This window comes from Sparus aurata, chromosome 14 (assembly GCF_900880675.1).
Source record: "Sparus aurata chromosome 14, fSpaAur1.1, whole genome shotgun sequence".
Taxonomy (NCBI): Eukaryota; Metazoa; Chordata; class Actinopteri; order Spariformes; family Sparidae; genus Sparus; species Sparus aurata.
Genome location: NC_044200.1, coordinates 17,375,346 through 17,395,183, shown reverse-complemented (window position 1 = coordinate 17,395,183; position 19,838 = coordinate 17,375,346). Strand labels below are relative to the sequence as shown.

Sequence of the window (19,838 nt, the reverse complement as noted above, 5' to 3'; positions counted from 1 at the left end):
GATGAAGAAACCCAAGAAAAATGGTCCTTGCTACACGCACTTGTAGACTGTCTGTAGTGTCCATTGTCCAAACAAAAAATAGGGGACACACACACACACACACACACACACACACACACACACACAGCTACTGGCTAGCGTTACCCTGTCAGCTTTATTTGGCTCCGATTTTGTCTCAACTGGCCCACCGCTCTCTCTCCCACTCCCATGGTAACTCTAGACCTTTTGATGAGTGAGGGGAAAAGGACGTAGTGGGAGTGCCAGACATCCCTCTGCACCTGCCATATAAGCTGGGATTTATATTCAGGGTCTTTCTCCTGCCAAGCATTCTGAAAAGGCAAAGAACTGAATAAAATTTCATCCCAACGTGATCTCGACACAATGATTGATGCACACACTATATGACCGAGTATGAGAGGCCTTGCGGAGTTGAGTCCAATCTGTGGAAAGCCTTGGTGTAATAACTGACAGTTAAATGGAAATGTTATGCCAGCAGAAACATTGATTATGCTTGATCGTTTTCTTCTCGAGGTAGAAGTTTCTTGATGTGACTGGCAAGTTCAAACTTGTCTTTCTGTCCAACTTGTTTTTTTTTTTTTTACCACTGAAAATCTGGAGTGAAATTGGGCCATGGGTTGAAGTAAAACTACATATTTGATATCCAATTTGCTAATGTTAGCGTTCAACCACTTCCCCGGAACCGGTTTGATTACACCCGGTGTGTTTCTTAATGTGTACAAGATATTGGTTGATCGAGCCAATTTATGCCTTTTGTTGTGGTATCGTGTAACAGCATTGAACAGTAAGGAAGTGGTTGTCGATGTAAAGACTGGATTACTGTGTGGTAGACCTCACCATCAACTGGACATCAACACCATCACCAAAGGCATCTACTGTATGTTTGTTCGAAGGTAAAATTACGATGTACAGTCACATTATACAGATGCCACGATCTTAATGGACACATCACATTGTATAGTCACATCTTAGGTTAGCTAAAGTAAGCAAAATGCTACCTACATGGCAAGCTAACATGTAGGCGTAGCTAATGTGTAATATTTAGAGGCCATTTAGAGGAGTAAGCCTCATGTCGGGTCACCAACTTCAGCCATGTTTGTTTGCTACTTCTGTGGCAACATCAAAAAGATTTTTAAAAAGACAGATGGGTTGGCCAACACATCCCGAAAAACTTTTGTCAAATGAGAATTCCACAAATGTTATCATTATCATATATGGCAAATATTTATAATCATGTTAAGTTCATGTAAACAGCTGAAGTTATTTAAAACATGACAAAAATAAACAAGGGCACATGTTCATTTTCAAAAGTTTTATTCAAATTGAAGACAATTCAAATCAAATCTCTTGCACAGTTTATTCAGAAAAATAATAACCAGAATTAAAAAGTGAGTTGGCATTTGTTTTAAAAACTGTTTTTACATTATTTCTGTATACGAAACAGTAAGGAATATTGGCCATGAATATTCACAGGACTGTCAGGTTTCTACTCATTTTTTCGCCAATATTAAATAAAAAATAAATTACCTACAGTAAATATGTCTATTTGAAGAATAGAGTAATTAATAAAAAAAGGAAATAAGACCACAAACCTAGAACCCAAGACCATGAAGTTGGCTTCAAGTCTACGAATATAAAGCAAAGGTTTTCCTGAAACAATAATAAAAAAAATACAATCGATCTTATAAGCTCTGCCTCCTTCTCAAAGAAGCATAATGACATGAGTTCTGAAAGAGCTCCAAATGCCATTCATACATATTGTCCTAAATCACTGTCATGCTAAACTATATTCATATTTTATTCTGAATGGTACATGCAGATGTACCAACGTAAGGCACAGCTAGTGGTCAACAGATTGCAGGCTCAAATAAAGCCTCTAACCCACCACTTCCTTGACAATTTTTTACTGTCTTTAAGATTTTATTAAAACTCCACTGAAAATTCTATATTCTCTGGAACTGGAAAGCACTTTTTCCTAAGTCGTGGCAGTAAAACAAGTTGGTGCCAACTACCGTCAAATATTTGAACGTCACAAACATGCAAATAATACTAATGTCACCATTTCTGTTGCATAGATTCACACGTTATTTATCAGAGAAGTGTCCACAATATGAAGTCATAAGAAGTCATCCGAAATTGGAATTAGCTTACAACACTCTGATTGGTTTTGTTTGCTCCTTAGATGACAATGGACCTGAGGAGACGGAAGCACAGAATGACGTCACTGGGAATTGGTGGCTTGATCTCGTTGCCGTCCAGTCTGAGGTAGCGCAGACGAGGAACACTGTCGTTGACAGTTTCGTCCACAGTTTCAACGGCCACAGGACAGATGTTGGAGCCACTCACACCTGTAAAAACACAAAGGGAAGTAACATTATAAAACTGTAATAGCATTACATATTGCCTAAACGAATTAAGCACTATAATCACAAAAAAGCAATATGTGCTTTGGGAAAAAGGCCATGACTTACTTTTGATATTGTTGTGGTCGAGGTGAAGGTGCTCGAGTCCTGAGGGAATGAGGGGAACCTCAGTCAGCTGGTTGTGGGACAGCTGCAAGTCCAAAATGCTGGAAACATTAAACACATTTTTGGGGACTCCACCGCTGCCAAGCTTGTTGTGGTTGAGCCTCAGAAATGCCACTTTTGGCAAACCTTTGAAGTAGCCAGCTGGGATCTTCTCAATGTTGTTGCCGTCAAGGAAAAGCTGGGTGGTGGTGGGTGGTAAGCCAAGAGGCATACTGCTCAGCTGATTCTTGGCTAAATTGATCTGAACCAGATTGCTGAGACCCTTCAGGCTCACCTCAGTCACTGCATCATCCATCAGCTTGTTCCCCTGGAGGTCCAAGAGGTTTAGCTTATCCAGACCAACGAAGACACCAGCAGGGATCTTGGAAATGCGATTGCGAGAGAGTCGTAGGTGCTCCAGGGTGGCTGGCAGTGGAGATGGCACAGAAGACAAGAGGTTGTCATCCATGTAGAGGTGCGCCAGTTGTGGCATTGCATTAAGGACCCCTGCTTCCATTCCCTCACTTGTGATTTTGTTGCGGTTGAGGTTCAGCCAGCGCAGGGATGTGGCATTACGTAGGGCATCTGCTGACAGCACTTCAATTAGATTGTTCTGCAGGTACAGGTACCACGTGTATGGTGGGATGTTGGGGATGCTCTTCAGGCCTTTATTGTCGCAGTAGACAGCACGAGGGAAGTTAGAGGGGCAGCGACACTCTTTAGGACAGGCCTGGATCTGGGCCATAAATTCCTCATATTGCATGTCCTGGCCAAGAACTGGCCCAACCAGGCACAAGATGCAGAGAAGACTCAGGAGAAGTGCCATTTCGCTGTGCAACCTATGATGGAAAGGAAGACAAAATATCATTATATACAGTTGTGTAATGTACTACACAGTGTTAATCTTACAACAGGATAGGGCATAGAGACATCTGGAAGTTGTAGACACCCATGGTAAAGAGGATCAGAAAAGATGCAAAGGATTGGGGACTTTGAGGAATTAGGAGCACACTGTCTATTTCGTGATTCTATATCGACAGTCCTGGTGTGGCCTTTCCCACACAACAGTCACTTCCAATCTACCGGCTAACATCCACCAAAGTGTTTACGAATGAACTCGTAAAAACTCTGGCCCAAATTAGCCACCACCAGAGTACGCAGCCTACTCTACCACTAATGTCATTATCATTAAATTCCAGTGGCAGCTGCCAACAGAGCAAAGTCAACTGCTCTTTCCGGGTCACTCCTTTGCCTGCCAATGACAGGTAAAGCTCCACTGAGAGGACGCAGAGCCAGGTCAACTTTAATAGCATTAGGATAACCTGAAAGCTCAGACTTGACAACTTTGCATGTCAGTTGTAAGATGCATACATGCTTTGATGCAACGTATACGGATAACGGATACGCCTGCCACACATCTCTGAGTCCATCTGTTTTGGTTTGTACAGCTGATACAATGATTGATGCAATTAAACACATGCACAGATTCCCTTGAGAACTGAATTCTTCCCCTTTTTAGAAACAACAATTCAAGGCCAGATGGCCTCGTCCTAACCACTGACAGGGGTAAAGGAGGAAAAGTGAGATGCAAAAGATGGGATACATTATATGCTATGTAACAAGGCAGCGCAAAAAACAAAAAGAGAATCCAATGAAAACAAATCTGAAGTCAGCTCTACCACCTTCCATCCACCCATCTCTTGAGGCACTACTTGATTCCTCTCAGCTTTCATCTGGTGCTTGTTTAAATTCTTGATGCACTCCACGTTTGTCTGGAACTCATTTTGGATAGGCCACGCTTTTCCATGGATGGCCTCACTTCAAAGACAAAGCCAGCACACCTGTTTTAAGAGTCATGCCCCTGCTCTCTCACTGTACAAGGGTCACAACTCCTTGACCTAGTGCAAATGGTAATAGCATGATCCATGCTTCCATAAAGATAAAACCCAAAGCTGCATGACAAACATCTACCATATTACCGTCCACATGTGTCAATGTCATCGCCTCCCAAGAACCCAGCTTACCTGAAACTCCGTAGGTTCTCTCTTGTCTACGTCCTTTCTCAGCAAGCTATCAAGCGTAGTCCCAAATGATGAAGCTGTACCTCGCACTTCCCTCTATTTGTACCAGTGGCTGTTCATTCAACCCGTGCCAGCTTGTCAATCATAATGACACCAAAGCTTCTCTTGGCTTATTAGAGTCTCCCAAGATCAAAGGTCTGGAGGTGGTGTATAGTGTGCTAAGCCTTTTCAAGACTTGAGACATGGCCCACTTACAGGCTAATGCAATCCTACCTGTTCTTTGTTTGCTGACTTCCACATGGACAACCCTTCCTCCCTTGGCGGGCATGCTTGATCTCCACTCACAAATCCCTCAGAATCCTTTGCTGACCTTTGCGCTAATTTTGTGCTACCGTCGTCCATGTAGTGATCACCATTGATTAATCTGCTTTATGCGAATTATAAGGTCTTGCAGTATATGGAGTCAACAGAGAATGTAGGATAAAGAAAAAGTACACAAATTCAGCTCAGCTCAACTTTTTAAGGACACCTAACTGGTGTTTTTTGAAGACTCCATCAAGCCTGCCTACTAAGATTGTAAGCACACAATCACTAAAATTGGACTATTTGACAATAAATTTGTCTAAATGGTTTGGTTGGATTTGATGCAAGTGTAAACAGTGAGGAACAGTTGAGATGAAAGAAATCAGTCATGAGGGTTTTCTTGCACACATTAGATCCAATAATACTGGCCTTGATTTGAGAAAATGCAGACCATTTACCATTTACCACCGCATATTTGAGCATAATTTGTTGGTATTCGAGTTTTATCATGGCTTTAGTTTAATTTATTTTGAATTTATACCAAGAGGCTGTTGATTGAACCAGATTGAAGGCAGATCTGTGAAATCAGTGGCTTCAAAATACTTTAAAACACTTTTTGGATAAAGTGAAGCCTCGCTAATATCTACATTAAAATCTGAGGGAACTGCAAGATGCTAAGAAGCAAAGAGCAGGGAGCATGCTGGCAAGGTTGTCCAGCACAAAGGTGATGCACTCTCCGTAAGTACAAAACATTTTCTTCAGACAGATGTAATAGTGTTATGGGAGGGAGGTCAGACCTAATCTGTGGGGATTTAACTGCAAGCTGATTGGGCAAATTGTTTTTGTAGAAGCTCGCTAAGGTCAGGTGCCTTTTCAACATGCCCTGCATGAGGTTGCGCTAATTTCCAGTGATGACGGCAGCGGACTGAATGCAGCGGGATAATCCCAGCTGAGTTGTGTGAGGATAGGGGCAACACTTATCCATGATCAACCGTGCAATCCCATTAGAGCTCCTCCTGTGTTTGCCACGCTGAATTTGTGAACAGGGGTCATTCCTTTACACATGTTTGTAATCTTGTACGATCAGTTACACATTGACAAGGTTGTCCTGAGCACACGTATAGGAACTGTGCGTCAAAGACAAATCACTAGCTTGATGAATGGACATGTGATGTTTGTATCAGTCACTGTACTGTCCTAACAGGCTTGACTTGTTAGCAGGCTAGCCTTAAGTGACTTCTCTTCTTTGCCTAGCCAACCATTCTCCCTTCCTTTATCTTTCTAATGCCAGTACATTTTTTTGAACCCATGATTAACTAAAAAAGACAAATGTCCTGTATCTGGGCATACTGTTGCTCTGCAGAGGCTACTGACCATACAACTGGCACGCAGCTCAGTTTGTCAAGCAACTGGACAGCCGGCTTGTAATTTCCTAGAATGTGCTTCCGCTGAGCCTTTCTACCACCATTGCCAACCAACTTGTAAAATGTTTTGGGATAAAATCAAGAATCAAGTTGTCGATCTGTCACTGACTCATCTGTCTTTTTACAGCCTCCTTAGGACAAGTATTCTAGGTGTGAGAAATGTGAATTTAAAGTTTAAAAACTGCGATTAATGATGTGTAAAGAACTGAGTCATGATTACAGTTAATTAAAGTAAAACTGTGATTTGATACACCCCTCCACTCACACCACAACACAATAGTCATTTATAAAGTGTCAAGATTTACAATTGAATGACCTAACTGTTGAAATGCGTTGAGTCAGGGCTTGACAGATCTGTGCAAGATGGAATAAATATTACTGAAAACAAATGTTGTCAAAAATCCGCCTGACAGACTAAGGAGAAACACATGCAGAGGAATATGATAATGCTAATTTCCTGCCAGGGGCTTTGTGTCTGAGCCAGCTATGTTAATTACACAACGGGTTGTATTTGCACTGCATCGGTTTTTGCGGGCTCGGTTCCAGCAGATGGCTTTTGCTGAAATCCACTTCATGACTTTGAATCATTTTGAAGAGTTTGCATGGCTTACTGCATCCCTAGTCGTGAGAGCGACTGTGTTTATGGATAATTATTATGTGTAAAAAAAAGTTTGGAAGTAAGAGTGAATTTCCAAACACGTGTGTCATTTGCAAACTTTGAAAAAAACCACAGTTGTTTTTTTTCTTGGTTCATTCAATTCCAGGTGTGAGCTTGATTGTAAAACTGCACCAAAAGGTGTCTATTAAATTCGCTTTTCTATCTTTTTCTTGACGTGAAGCATCCAAATTCATTAATTGATCTGCGACTGGAAGAAACAGACAAAAACACTGCATCTAAACACTTTCAAAGCCTCACCACTTTCACCTGCAAGTTCTCAGACAGATGCTAGCAAGGTGCACCACATCAAAGGTAAAGATAATTCCAATCAGATGTAAACCATCTGAAACATACACTGCACCGTCCCTTGTCAAAGCCTTCGCCTCCTCCTCTCTCAAACAGATTTATTATTAAAGACAAATCATCTTTACCTGCTTCTCCAGCTGGTGTGAGTGGTCTGCATGCAGCCAGGTGAGGTCTGGTCCCTCTGCTTCTCCAGTGATTTGCTCTGATGACTGTCCGCAGTGTCAGTGGCTCTGCTGTGGTCAGTGCTGCAAACCAGCCCAGTTAGACTCGAATAGTTGTTGGTTTGATTCCCCAAGGGCTGCACCTTGGACATGTACCAGTTAAACAGAGAGGATGGAGCATGTGTCGTTGGTGGGAGGACGGTTGTGTGTGAGTTGGGATGTCCTTTCAGAGTTTTGTCGTGCCTACTTTTCTGCCAGCCCAGCAGTTTTTACCGCCTCTTTCGTTTGGTCTCCCCTTTTTTTTTTTTTTTTTGTGGAGATTGAAGTCATCAGTGTCGAGGGTTAAACTGCTGTCACTCCACCCATATTAACCATTTGGTCTGCAGAGGATGATCTGCTCCTCACCCCTTTCTCAGGGGGATGGGTGCATAACCAGTTTACAGGCCTTGGGGAGTGTTTACTGAGCTGTCAGGTGAGGCTCACTAGGAGCTTAGAGGGGTTTGCAGACATTCACACCCAACTTTTTTACAGGAACACTCCCTTTTTTTTTACAAGCCAAGTCTTCTTTTTGTAGTTTTTCCCATCGGGCCTATCACTGATATATTACACACTGACGTAATGCTAGCGAATTTACACCGGGTCATTGCCAGACGCAGCTTCACAATACGACACTGTCTAGTGTGGTAATGCAGGAGCTCCAGACCACAATTAAAGTTAACCACTTATTTAGAAGTGAAAGTTAAACTATGTTTATAGTGACTCAACTGTGAGATATCGTGGAAACTCTTAATGCCAGAAAACCTGGAAAGCATTTATCAGACTAGTAAGAGTTTTGTGTGCATTTCTAGTTTGATGTTTGCCAATATTTACTCAAAGGCATCAACCCAAAAGAGACAAAGATCTAAATCAAACCGTGTGCACATTATTCTTTCAAGCACACCAACCTACTGTCCTGTTGTTTCAGGTGCGACTGTTTTGCCATCACTATGGTCCCGACAACAAATATTGGACGGATTGCAGACATTCATGATTCTGAGATGATCACTGCTAATGACTGTAATGCCATGAGGTTGACATTACAACTGTTGGAAGGATCAGAGCATGGATGCCAAACCCGGACATCATTGCAAAATCTTTGTCCGAAGCTGCCCAACAAGTCATGTCCGACATGACGGGTTGGGCAGCTTCGGACAAAGATTTTGCAATGATGTCCAAATAAGTGATGTCATTAGTGCACCTGAGAGGCAAATCAAAAGAGGCATCAAAACTGATGCCGGGATCTGGACTGTATGTGAGCTGTGACTGCGGTAACAACTGTGTGACAGGGAAACTTTGAAGATTCAGTTCCTTGTGTAGATGGTTCTTGTTTTCTGCTAATCACTAGCATTCACCATCAGCTCAGAGCTTCACATAAATTCATGCTCGCCCCCCCTCCCTGTGGCCATTTTGATGATACAGTATGAGTCACTTGTGCAGCATCAAAGATGTGATCCCTCACTGGTTTCCCACTGTGGATGTCTCGAGGAGAACTGGCTACGAAGACGGTGGCTTTTCTCATGCTTCCGCTCTGTTGGGCCCACAAGCACACGCACGTCCGATACATCCACTGGCGGAGCCAGCTCACTTCCTGTTGGTTCCCTGCACACATGAATGGGATAAAATAACCTTATTAAATGAAGACAGCTGCTCCTTTTCCAGTGATTATGTATGGATTTTTGGCATGATCTTACGTCATCCAATGAATGCAGAAGTTGTCATATTCTTTTTTGGGCCTTTTATAGATTTATTGATAGGATAGCTAAGAGATGACAAGGTGGGAGGTGACATGCAGAAGGGCCACAGGTCAGACGCAAACCTCGGGCTGCTGCAGCGAGGACAAGGCCTCTGCATCGCTGTACCACCTGAGCTTATGGACGCCCCGAAGTTGCCATATTATGCGCCGCCACTATCCTCGCCAGGGAAAATTTTTTGAGGAAAGCAGGAACATGGCCAGGTGCTGTTCTTAGTTGTTCTTCTTTGGTCATTTCTGCTCAACAAATATATGAATTACTTATTGTTCAAAAAGACTACATTCATTTTTTATATTGATACTCCATCAGGATCTTGAGGAGGGATGCTTCAGTCTTTTACCTCTGTCACTCCTCCCGGTCATCTTACCCCCGGTTCTCATCTCAGCTCTGTGCGTGTCTACTTAAGGCAGCAGATGTGACATCTGGAGCCCATGTCCACACTTTTGGGGACAAGGGTGAGAAAAAGTCAAAACGTAGAAGATATGTAGAGAGAGTTTCAAATAAAACAGGGTAAGGAAATGTCCAACAGCAACCAGGAGAGAACAGAAACACTGATTGAACAACTGGAGGGAGATATTAGAGCCCAGATCAGTGTGACGCTGGATGGACACAGAATATTAATAAAGATAGAGATAAAGAGACAGAACAGCTGGAGATGGTCTGGACTGAAGGACGTTCTTTGGAGTTGGGCTGCCAGGGCTGCAACAGCTGATTATACTTTCACCTATCGTCTCGCACAGGAGGCTGTGAGGCTTAGGTCTTTATAAAGGACTTTATTGTCTAGACACGAGCAGCAGGAACTCCATTCAGGATTTGAATAAGGGCGACTCTGGAGGAAGAGGAGGAAATTGTCCTAGATTGAAAATCGGTACAAATGGCAGTATAAAAACAAGTGAAATGTGAAAAAAGCTGTTAAAACAAACACGTAACATGTTGTAATGGTAGTGAAAGTGAGTAGACTGCTAATACCTTTACCCCCTGACTTGTATTGGATGGCATGGTGGAGTGTAGGGATTTTAAATTACCTCCCAGCAGCCTGTGATAGACAGACTGAGTTTCTTTCACATAAGTGGGTCAAATTTGAAGTTTAACAGGACTTTACAGCTGGATCTCATTGCAAACACCAGCAGGAATCAAATGGGACATCTGGAAGCCATTTAGATAATAACCATAAATGCCACGTATCTAATCACCAAACTTACTGTCTTTAAATAGTGTCTGCTCTAATAAGGAACTCTTGACTAATACTCGTAGAGAGAACTCGTGGCTCCAGCACATGTGGTGAACATCAGCTAGGATTAGCGTCGCTGCTACAGTTAGTGCACAGGTCCGCAACTGCGCTCTCGATACTGTAAAAAGAAGCGATTGTAAAGTACACACTCGAGGAACAACTATGAAGCGTGCCTCTGATTTATCATCCAGTGTCAGTGCGTTCATATATCACAAAGGACATTTCAGAGGATGTAACAGGAGGCTGCGGTGTGAATGAAACATTTTATACTGTCAGCGATGACATATATCTGTCTTTATTGTCTCGAGAAGGGAAGGGATGAGACCAAAATGATGAAGACTATAAACTGCGTCATTTCAAAACTTAAAATGGGTACAACTTAAGTGTTAAATAACTTTTTGATGTGGCTTTCAGACTTTATGGACACTGATTACTTTGGAACACATGACCTGATAATGAATAGCAGACTTTTAAGGCCTTTTTCTGATGATGTAGGCGCAGTTTGGTTTAGTTTAGTGGCCATACTAAAGAATATAATGCAACACTTCAAGGAAAACTGTCTGTTTCTCATTTCCACCAACATTTCTGTGATATGGGTCATATCACATTCTGATTATATGTTCTAACTTTAATGTCAGGAGGAGGAGGGGATGACAGTGGTGAGACAGCTGACAAGTGAGAGACCGCTGTTAGAGGTGGCTTTTCAACATTAGTTAGTGGGAAACCCCTGCATTTTTTTGGGACAAGAAACCACTGTTCGAGACGGCTGTTCAACAGCAGTTACCAGGAAAAAATAGATTTTTATGAGAGACCAGTGTTTTAGATTGTGTTTCAGGATGTCTTAGCGGGAAACCACTGGATTTCTTTGAGGAGAGACCATTGTTTGGGATGGCCTTCAATATTTGTTGGTGTGAAACCACTGGATACTTTTAGGGAGTTGCCACTGTTTGAGATGGCCTTTCAACTTTTCCTAGTAGGAAACCACAGGAATTTTTAGATGCGATACCACTGTTTGAGACAGTGTTTTTAGTCATTGTTAGCATGAAACCACTGGATCTTTTTAACCTGTGACCACTGTTTGAGATGGGGTTTCACCGTTTTGTAGTGTGAAACCGCTGGTTGTTTTTGTCAAGGGACAGCTATTCAAGATGGTGTTTCAGCGTTTCTTCACATGAAACGATATTTTCCAGGAGAGACCATTGTTTGAGATAGTGTCTCAGCATTAATTGACAAGAAACCACTGCATATTTTTGACTGGAAGCCACTGTTCAAGATAGAGTTTCAGTATTTCTAAGAGGGAAATTACTGGATAGTTTTAACAAAGTACCACTGTTCAAGATGGCACTTCATCATTTGTAAGCATGAAACCACTGGATATTTTTAACAAGATGTTGGGACATCTTCCAGCTGTGTTTGTGCCGACAGAACCAGGTAAGCAAAGACATAAAGAGTTTTCAGCACTGGTTATTGGGAAAACCACTGAATGTTTTGGATGAAAGACCACTTTTAGATAATGTATTTCAGCATTTCTTAGTATGAAACCACTGGACATTTCCTATGAGAGACCACCATTGGAAAGCAGCATTGAAACATTTAGAAGCATGAAACCGCTGGATATTTTGAATGAAGCTCCACTGTTTAGTATGGGATTTCAAAATTTGGAAACATGAAACCACTGGATAGTTTTAATGAGAGACCACACCTCGATATGGCATTTCGACATCTGTTAGAGGGAAACTACTGGGTTTTTGTGACAAGAGACCACTGTTTGAGAAAGCATTTTACTGGAAAACTGGACATTTCAGTCGTGTTTGTGCTGATATAACTGCGTTAACCTAAACATGATCTTTGACGAACCCTAACCAAGTAATTCTTTATCATAAACACAAAATGGAAAATTTACCAAAAAGAAACATATTTGTGGTTTGCTGAAATGTACAATGCCAACATTTATTCTGGCTATTGGGTTGTTCTTACTGGTAAATTGATATTGGTAAATGCAGAAACCAAAGAGATGGGATGATTTAACCTTATTTTTCCTCCTGGTACACCAGGAAACAAACATTCTCTTACAATCATAAAAGCACTTCATCCTCACGACCAAAAAACAGAAATCACTACAATTGCTATCTAATTGTTTTTAAGTGTCCTGTTGGGATGCAAAACAGTGGAACTGTGGTTTTCTCTGAAGGAAATCAGCCATGCTAATGCAAACCCTTTCATTGTACCTGAATAAATCATTCTAAGAAATAGTTCAGTATTGGATTCAAAAGAAAACAGAGGGTTTTAGAAAAATGACAACAATTTTATCACTATTGACCACATGTGGGGGCAACGAGCACACAGCCAAGCCAAATATGCAGCCTAAAATGTATCTTATGGAAACAGTACAAGGACTGTCCTTTCTTAAGGAAACTTTAACTGTTTGTACTGAAGCTCAACTGGGAAGCTTTATTGAAAAAACAAAATACTTTGAAATTGTCATGGGACATTTGTGGTTTCTGTCCGAGACAGTTGGAAGGTTAGATTTACACAGAAAATATCTTAAAGCTGTGGTTTTGAGCAAAACCCTGCAACCCCTGCATCCCTCCAGGACCAGTAGGTTTTTCTTTTTTGCCTCACTCTGCAGCTTCATTGAAACAGGACAGAACAGAGATGGGTTCTCTGTCATTACTGTAAATTAATGACTTGAGAGGCACAAAGTGAAATCCTGGGAATACAAGATACAGATTAAGACCACAATGTGTGGCTTCTTAAACACAGTTGGGCCGTGAATGTAAACAGTATACCTGAAAGATAGCAAACGGCATTGGAGACTAAATAAATGAATCTTCCATTCATCTTGAAAACTCAATATTTTCCTTTTGTAAATTACGGGAACACGGCACTATGATTTCATCTCGAGGATTTAGGCCAGTAAGGAACAATTGGAGCCAAAAAAGACAGCACACTTAACCAAGTAAGTAGCACTCTGCAGGTAATCATGCCCTGGTGTATAGCTCAGGTGAAATTGCATTGAAGACATCATAACTGCCTGATATATTGTATTATCTATAGTCTTTTTGTTTGTTGGCTCCTTTTATTCAGCTTCAGCTTTCCTAAAACTAGACTTTATGCAAGATGTTGTTAAAGTTTTCTATCAAAGCTTTGAACCATTAAAGAGCAATAACATTCTTAGCGTACTAGGATTATTAAGAGCAAGTTGGTCGTGTAGTCAGTGAAATACTGTAAATGCAGATTTTGCAGAGAATAGAGTGCCACTGGAATAAGACCTAAAACGTTGAAGAAGCTTTAGCAAATTAGCATTTTTGGAGACTCATCTTGTCATTAATCTTTACATATTGTATGTTGGTCAGTTTATAATAAGGTGTATATAGTTTAATGTAGTAGGAAGTTTAGTAGTGGTGATGTTGAAGTCATGCAACCACGATGCAGTTCGTTTATAGCTGTTAGCGTTAGCGTTAGCTTTTGACTTCTCTCTCTTTATGAAGAGTGGTATGTATTTGTTATTGTGATTATTGTGCGGAACAAAACATGCATCACAAATGTATTACTTTCTACAATAATTCATTATCCAACTGAAAAGTCCCAATGGCTTTTTGTCCAGGGAACCAGGGTGATGCTAACTTCTGGATTCTCTTACAAAATATGTAACTCCTTCAGCACTGTGTACCCAAAATTGGTTACTTTATTTACCTTAAAGATACCACTTTAAAATAAGGAAAACTTTATAAAACTAATATTGTGTAACATATGGATTTATTACAACATCCCAAAAAAGTTGTTACAGATTTATAAAGAGTTAATTTAGGATTTAAACTCATAATAATAAAAACAATTAATTCTAAGTTTTAAAGGATACCAGGTTAAAACGTTATCCTTTAAGGTTATTCAGCTATATTCAACCTACATTTAGTCAGGTATGATGGCTTTATCAGTTTGTTTCTGTACACGCTTAAGATTGATTACAGCAGGCTTAAAAAGCGATATCATACAAATATGTTGGAAATATAGTTTATTCAACTGTTTTTGGTTTCCTCACATTAAATCCAAGTTCAAATCCAGTTACTGAGTCAAAAGCCACAAAGACATCACGATGAAATGAAAAACTAGCGAAAACAAAACTTGATATTCTAATAACATAACTACAATCAACGTGACACTGTTGCCAATGTTGACTTTGTATTGGTAGCATTCATCAAACAGGGTAAACAACAACGTAACAATGAAAGCACCTTAACTGCAAAAGCTGTAGTTTATTATCAAAGAATGGTACCATTGGTTGCATGCAAGTAATGCAAATGTTGTATACAAATCAGCAATGCGCATGACAGTAACAGCTAGGAATCAGAAAGAATTTGACTTGTGATTTCAAGAAAACATCATACTATTATCTCAAAGTTTAGCTGAGTCATTTCAAGGGATAATACCAATGTCCTCTAATCTTTATTCCTCTGAACACCAACATCGACAGACACACCAAAGTCCCACTTAACATTTATTGATTTAAGGAGTAGGACGCCTATTTTGGAATGGAAACCTCATAGTTCAAAGACATCAATCTGTCAAGGAGAAGAGAAGGCAGGACGTGACTAAATAACGCTGGTATTTCCCTTAAAACCACTTTGATTCATTCAAGATGTTGCAAATGTGACTGCTACGTGCTATCTTACATTTGTTCATCATTTATCACATTAGGCTTTATACACTGAAATCTGAATATGCAGTCCTTATTTGCTGCTCTTTTGCACAGCAATAGATTCATTATTGTACCCACATTCTATTATACATGCTAAACACTGGAACATACAAGACAGACAACAAAACAACACACTACTATTGAATTTAGACATTGGAGGCAATGTTTACCCTATTGTGTCTTTATTCAATGTAATAAAATGCTAGTTAGGAATGTTTTAAGTGTGTGTTTGACTATGAATTATTCTCTATTCATAGACCGTTATGTATTTAGTTTTTTCTTCTACTTCATTTGCCTGCATACAATCAGAAAACAATCAGAATACTTCATATTCAGAGCCAAATATTGCAAACACTTGTTAAATTTAACATGTTTTGTTGCAAAAAGATTTGCGGTATCGTATCTCAAATTGGCCCAGCTCTTGGTATACATTTAATTGATCAAGATGCCATTACAGTTGCTCAGATTTGCGTTCTACTTATGTGCAAAGACACGCGGGTCCTACGAAAGGAGCGATACTAATTTAAATCCAGAAGAGTTTGGGCTGAGCTGTGCCATGTTAGTAGATAAGAGGGTCATGGGGATGTCATGGGTTGGAGGGAGTTCCTTATTCAAACATGATATCTGAAGCTTGGCGCAGGCAGTTGGAGTATTCAGGGGGCATGCTGCTGTGTGTGATGTTGTTGGCGTCCAGACGCAGATGCTTCAGACGGGAGAAGCTGGTGATTCCAACATACTTGCAGAAACTTGACAGGTCAAACTCTGTGGAGATTTAGGAAAATTGAGAGTACAGGTTAGGCAATACGGTAGAATAACAAAATACTCAAAAGTTATTTTATACATTTAAACCCACTTATAACGGGGGTCAAGGGTTCTGTTAGTGGACTGTAAGTCCATGTTTTTTGGTGCGCATCTGGTTTTACCCTATTCTGTTGATCAATAGTCGGTGGTGATAATGCAATAAGAAGCGTAATGTAGCAATTTGCATACACAATGGCATAAAGAGGAGGACTGCAAGCAAACATGGATGTAAACAATGCATGATTAAATGGACAGGAAGGAAAGTAAACTTTTGCTAGACCTTAAGGATACACAGATACCTCTTTTCGACTAAAGCGAACCAAGAGTGGATGTTAAGTCACATCATTCAGTCCAATTGCCCAGTATTGTTAGGATCAACTATGTAACTGTGGAACTTGGAACAAATATGACCACACTGACTCTTGCTTTTCATGCCTACATCAGCATCCAAACATAGAACTGTTGTTTTGATTACTGACAGCAGTTAAAATGGTTTGTTTCTCTGCCATGCATAAGTCAGAACAAGTTACACTAGCTTCTTTTTTTTTTTTTAAATGACCGTCATAAGTGACTGTAGCTGGTCCTTGGTCTCGAGGAACAACGCCCCCAACTGCTAACGTAAGCAGTTCTTCGTTTTAGACCAGCAAAGTGTTTGGTGCCACTTCGGAACCAGCTTTCCAGGCTGGAAAAACACAAAGAACTTGTTCCAGAGAAGGAATTGGCACTCTAACTGCCTTGGTCTTGGTGAGACATACTAAATACCACTACATACACTGAAAGAAACAGTGAAACAAGACATTTAAAGTTGAACAATGCTTTTATAAAGAGAGGATTGTAAATGATAAATTAGCAAAGATTAACAGTTGCCACTCACTGTTGATCTCGTTGGCCTGGAGGTACAGCTGCTCCAGCTGCTCGTTGACCTCAGGGATGGACTGCAGTTTGTTGAAAGACAGGTCCAGCTCCACCAGCGATGTGGTGTTGAACACTCCAGCAGGGAGCCCGGAGTCCACCAGCTTGTTGTGGGAGATCCTCAGGTACTGCAGTGCAGGCAGCTTGTTCAGGTATCCTGCTCCGACACCGTCGATGTCGTTGTAGTCAGCATAGAGCATTTCCAGTGAACTGGGGACTCCGGCCGGCAGCTTCTTCAGCTTGTTGTGGCTCACGTCCAGGGACAGCAGCTTCTTCAGCCCTTTGAACGCCCCTGCGATGGCATCAGAGGTCAGTTGATTGTGCTGAAGGTTGACAGAGGTCAGATTCTCTTTGTCGGACAAGAGTCCAGAGGGGAACTTGGTCATCTTGTTGTGCATCATCTTCAGCTCATCGAGGGACTTTGAGGGAGGGATGACTGGCTCCGTCAGTTCGTTGCTGCTAAAGAACAGCTTCTCCAGGACTGTGAGCTTGTCGATCGTGCCCTTTTCGATCTTACCATTGGTAATCTGGTTGTTGTCAAGTACCAGCCAGCGAAGTGTATCGGTAACATTATCAAACACACCTGCCTTGATCTCTTCTATCAGGTTGTTCTGGAGGTACAGGTACTTGATCCCTGTCGGGACGAATGGAACAAACTTGAGCTTGCGGGTGTCACAATACATGGCGCTTGGGAAGTTGATTGGGCACTCGCATTCTTGATGACAATTGGGCCCTGAGGGTCCCAGCATGGAAACAGGCTGGTAGTCGTAGTCATAATACTGGCACAGGGCCACTGTGACCAATGCGGCCAACAGGGGTAGACGGAGAGGAAACATGGCTTCTGGGGATCCAAGACACAGAAGGGAGGGGATAACACAGAAAAGTTAGACAAGACAAGACCAACTCAATAAATAGTATTATATGGATCTGATTTGTTCAAAGAAAAGTGAACGACAAAGGACTCGTAAAACTATAACTTTTAAACGGTTATGCTCCAAAGATGTCAACCTAACAGCCTCCACCCCCTACATGCACCCTATCACCACACCCACTCCCCAGAGTATTTTATAATCGGTCAAGAGTTCATGGAAACCGACTGGAGTCCAGTGAGCCCTAGATTCCTTGATTCAATTACCTGTTTTGAGCCACATCATTACAACTGCAGCTCGAACCAAACTGCAGTGCTCCCAGCGACCCTTCATCTATACATCAGGCACATTTCTACATAAAGCAGCATTGGGAACAATAATGCAACACAGATGTTCAAAAAGTACACAATATATGTACATATACAGCGATGTTTAACTCTTGTTTTACGTGTGAAACACTCAAGTCGAGTGTGATGGTAAGCAAACACATGGAAGAAGGAAGTAAAAGCAGATGTATAATTGAGTTTAGGATCACAACTGTGGAAAATCAAATTCCTTCAGACAATGCAAAACCAGAGTGATTCATTCCAGACCCATGAAAAATGCAGACAGAAGCCGGATCCAAGTGCAACAGATTGTTTTACCAAGACTAAAGTCGCCGAAACTTATGAAACAGTCCTCAAAGGGCGATGTAGATCTTTATAAAACATGTAAGATTTAAGTTGGTTTTCTTAGAATCATATGCAAATCAGTCCAACTTTAAAGCATTTTCTTGATTTCATGCACTGGTATTTCTTGTCTTCTCTGCTGCAGCACTAGCAAGCCCTGCAGTGGCAGCTGGGAGTCCCATCCAGAAAAACAGAAGATAAAGAGGAATAATCAGACAGGAAATCACAAATCCATGCCTCTAATGCGAGCTTACCTGTGGTTCTCTCTCTGTTCGTGTGCGCGTGGGGTTGGAGGGTCAGTAGGTAAGAACAGTGTGGTGTTCAAAAACTGGAAGTCTCTGGAGAAAAACACAGAGGGAAAGAGGGAGAGAGAGGGAGGAGAGAGAGGGGGGGTTAGATGGAGAGACAGAGAGGGAAAAAAGGGAGGGGGAGGAGGGGGGAGGCTTCTTCAGCAGACTGGAGTCAGGTCGTCATATAAATTGAAGGTGTCATCAGTATGAATGTCTGCGGGAGCATCATCCAAAAAACGTCTGTTGACTAACCAAGAGCAGGTGCAACAAGGAACAGCAATATTTTACCTCGAAAAAGCTGAAAACATGTATAATACTGTTACAGTACCTCCACCTTTTCCCAGTGTTTATGCCCTTAACAAACACGACCCACTTCTAGTGCATTCCGGTAATTATCCTCCAAACAACCACCCCCAAAGTTAAAAAAACTCCGGTTGAAATTGGGTAGGCAGTCTGTGGAAAAATCTTGAGAGTAGGAGAAGTGTGGAAAAATGTGAAAATGATCTTTGGCAGCCATTTAACCCAGACTCCCCAGTTACGAAGAAGAATAAATTCAGCTGTAACTCTCGAAGCTGTGAGTAAGGTTTTGGAAAATCTGACAAAAAAAGGTTACGAGGCGGCCAGAAGAAGACTTGCGTAACACTTGACGCAAACATTTCTCCTTCTGTTTTTCGAACAAAGGCACGGCACTTTAGGTAACTGCAGGTTGAGGCTGATCCAATTGATCCCATATGTCTTTGTTATGAATGATCCTACGTACCCCCACATTCTTCCTCCTTACTCACAAATACAGAGGCAGTTGAATAAAATGGACCAGGGTGGGCTTCTACCGAAGCTGGGTGGCTGGGGGAGATAATTAGCCAAATGGTTCTCCCATTTGTTGGTAGACGTCCATCACACCATCACAGCATGCCGGGAATTGACGGCTGGATTCAATTGGTCGCAGTGCGGTCTGCCACTCAGCTCACATACCATCCAATGAGTCCATCTTGGACCCATTTCTCATGTGTGGTAAACTTTCATACCTCACTAACTCAAGATATCTGATTTCCCAAGAAATTTAAGAAAATAGGCTCATTATGCGTTTTTATATCAGAAAATTTGAGTCATTCGACCTCCTATTTAGAATTGTTTTTTCCTTGCTCGCATCCGTAGGCTTATTTGACCCATTAAATCCCTA

General features: G+C 41.4%; 2 protein-coding genes across 4 annotated transcripts; both read right to left on the bottom strand.

Annotated features, from left to right (window-relative positions):
• Positions 1-1,315: 1,315 nt before the first annotated feature.
• Positions 1,316-7,602, bottom strand: kera (keratocan). 2 transcript variants are annotated; one of them, XM_030439334.1, is made up of 3 exons: positions 7,363-7,602; positions 2,490-3,364; positions 1,316-2,366 (listed from the first exon to the last, which is right to left on the bottom strand). In XM_030439334.1, exons 1-3 carry the CDS (start codon positions 7,548-7,550, stop codon positions 2,197-2,199), a joined length of 1,233 nt encoding a protein of 410 aa, XP_030295194.1. In that variant the 5' UTR covers positions 7,551-7,602; the 3' UTR covers positions 1,316-2,196. The 2 variants fall into 2 exon arrangements, with proteins under 2 accessions (XP_030295194.1, XP_030295195.1); XM_030439335.1 differs by lacking the exon at positions 7,363-7,602 and adding an exon at positions 4,550-4,676.
• Positions 7,603-14,419: 6,817 nt separating this feature from the next.
• lum (lumican) lies at positions 14,420-19,005 on the bottom strand. Of its 2 annotated transcripts, XM_030440749.1 has the most exons (4): positions 18,987-19,005; positions 18,623-18,706; positions 16,794-17,672; positions 14,420-15,880 (listed from the first exon to the last, which is right to left on the bottom strand). In XM_030440749.1, exons 3-4 carry the CDS (start codon positions 17,665-17,667, stop codon positions 15,726-15,728), a joined length of 1,029 nt encoding a protein of 342 aa, XP_030296609.1. In that variant the 5' UTR covers positions 17,668-17,672; positions 18,623-18,706; positions 18,987-19,005; the 3' UTR covers positions 14,420-15,725. The 2 variants fall into 2 exon arrangements, with proteins under 2 accessions (XP_030296609.1, XP_030296608.1); XM_030440748.1 differs by lacking the exon at positions 18,987-19,005 and having other exon boundaries at positions 18,623-18,735.
• Positions 19,006-19,838: the final 833 nt, after the last annotated feature.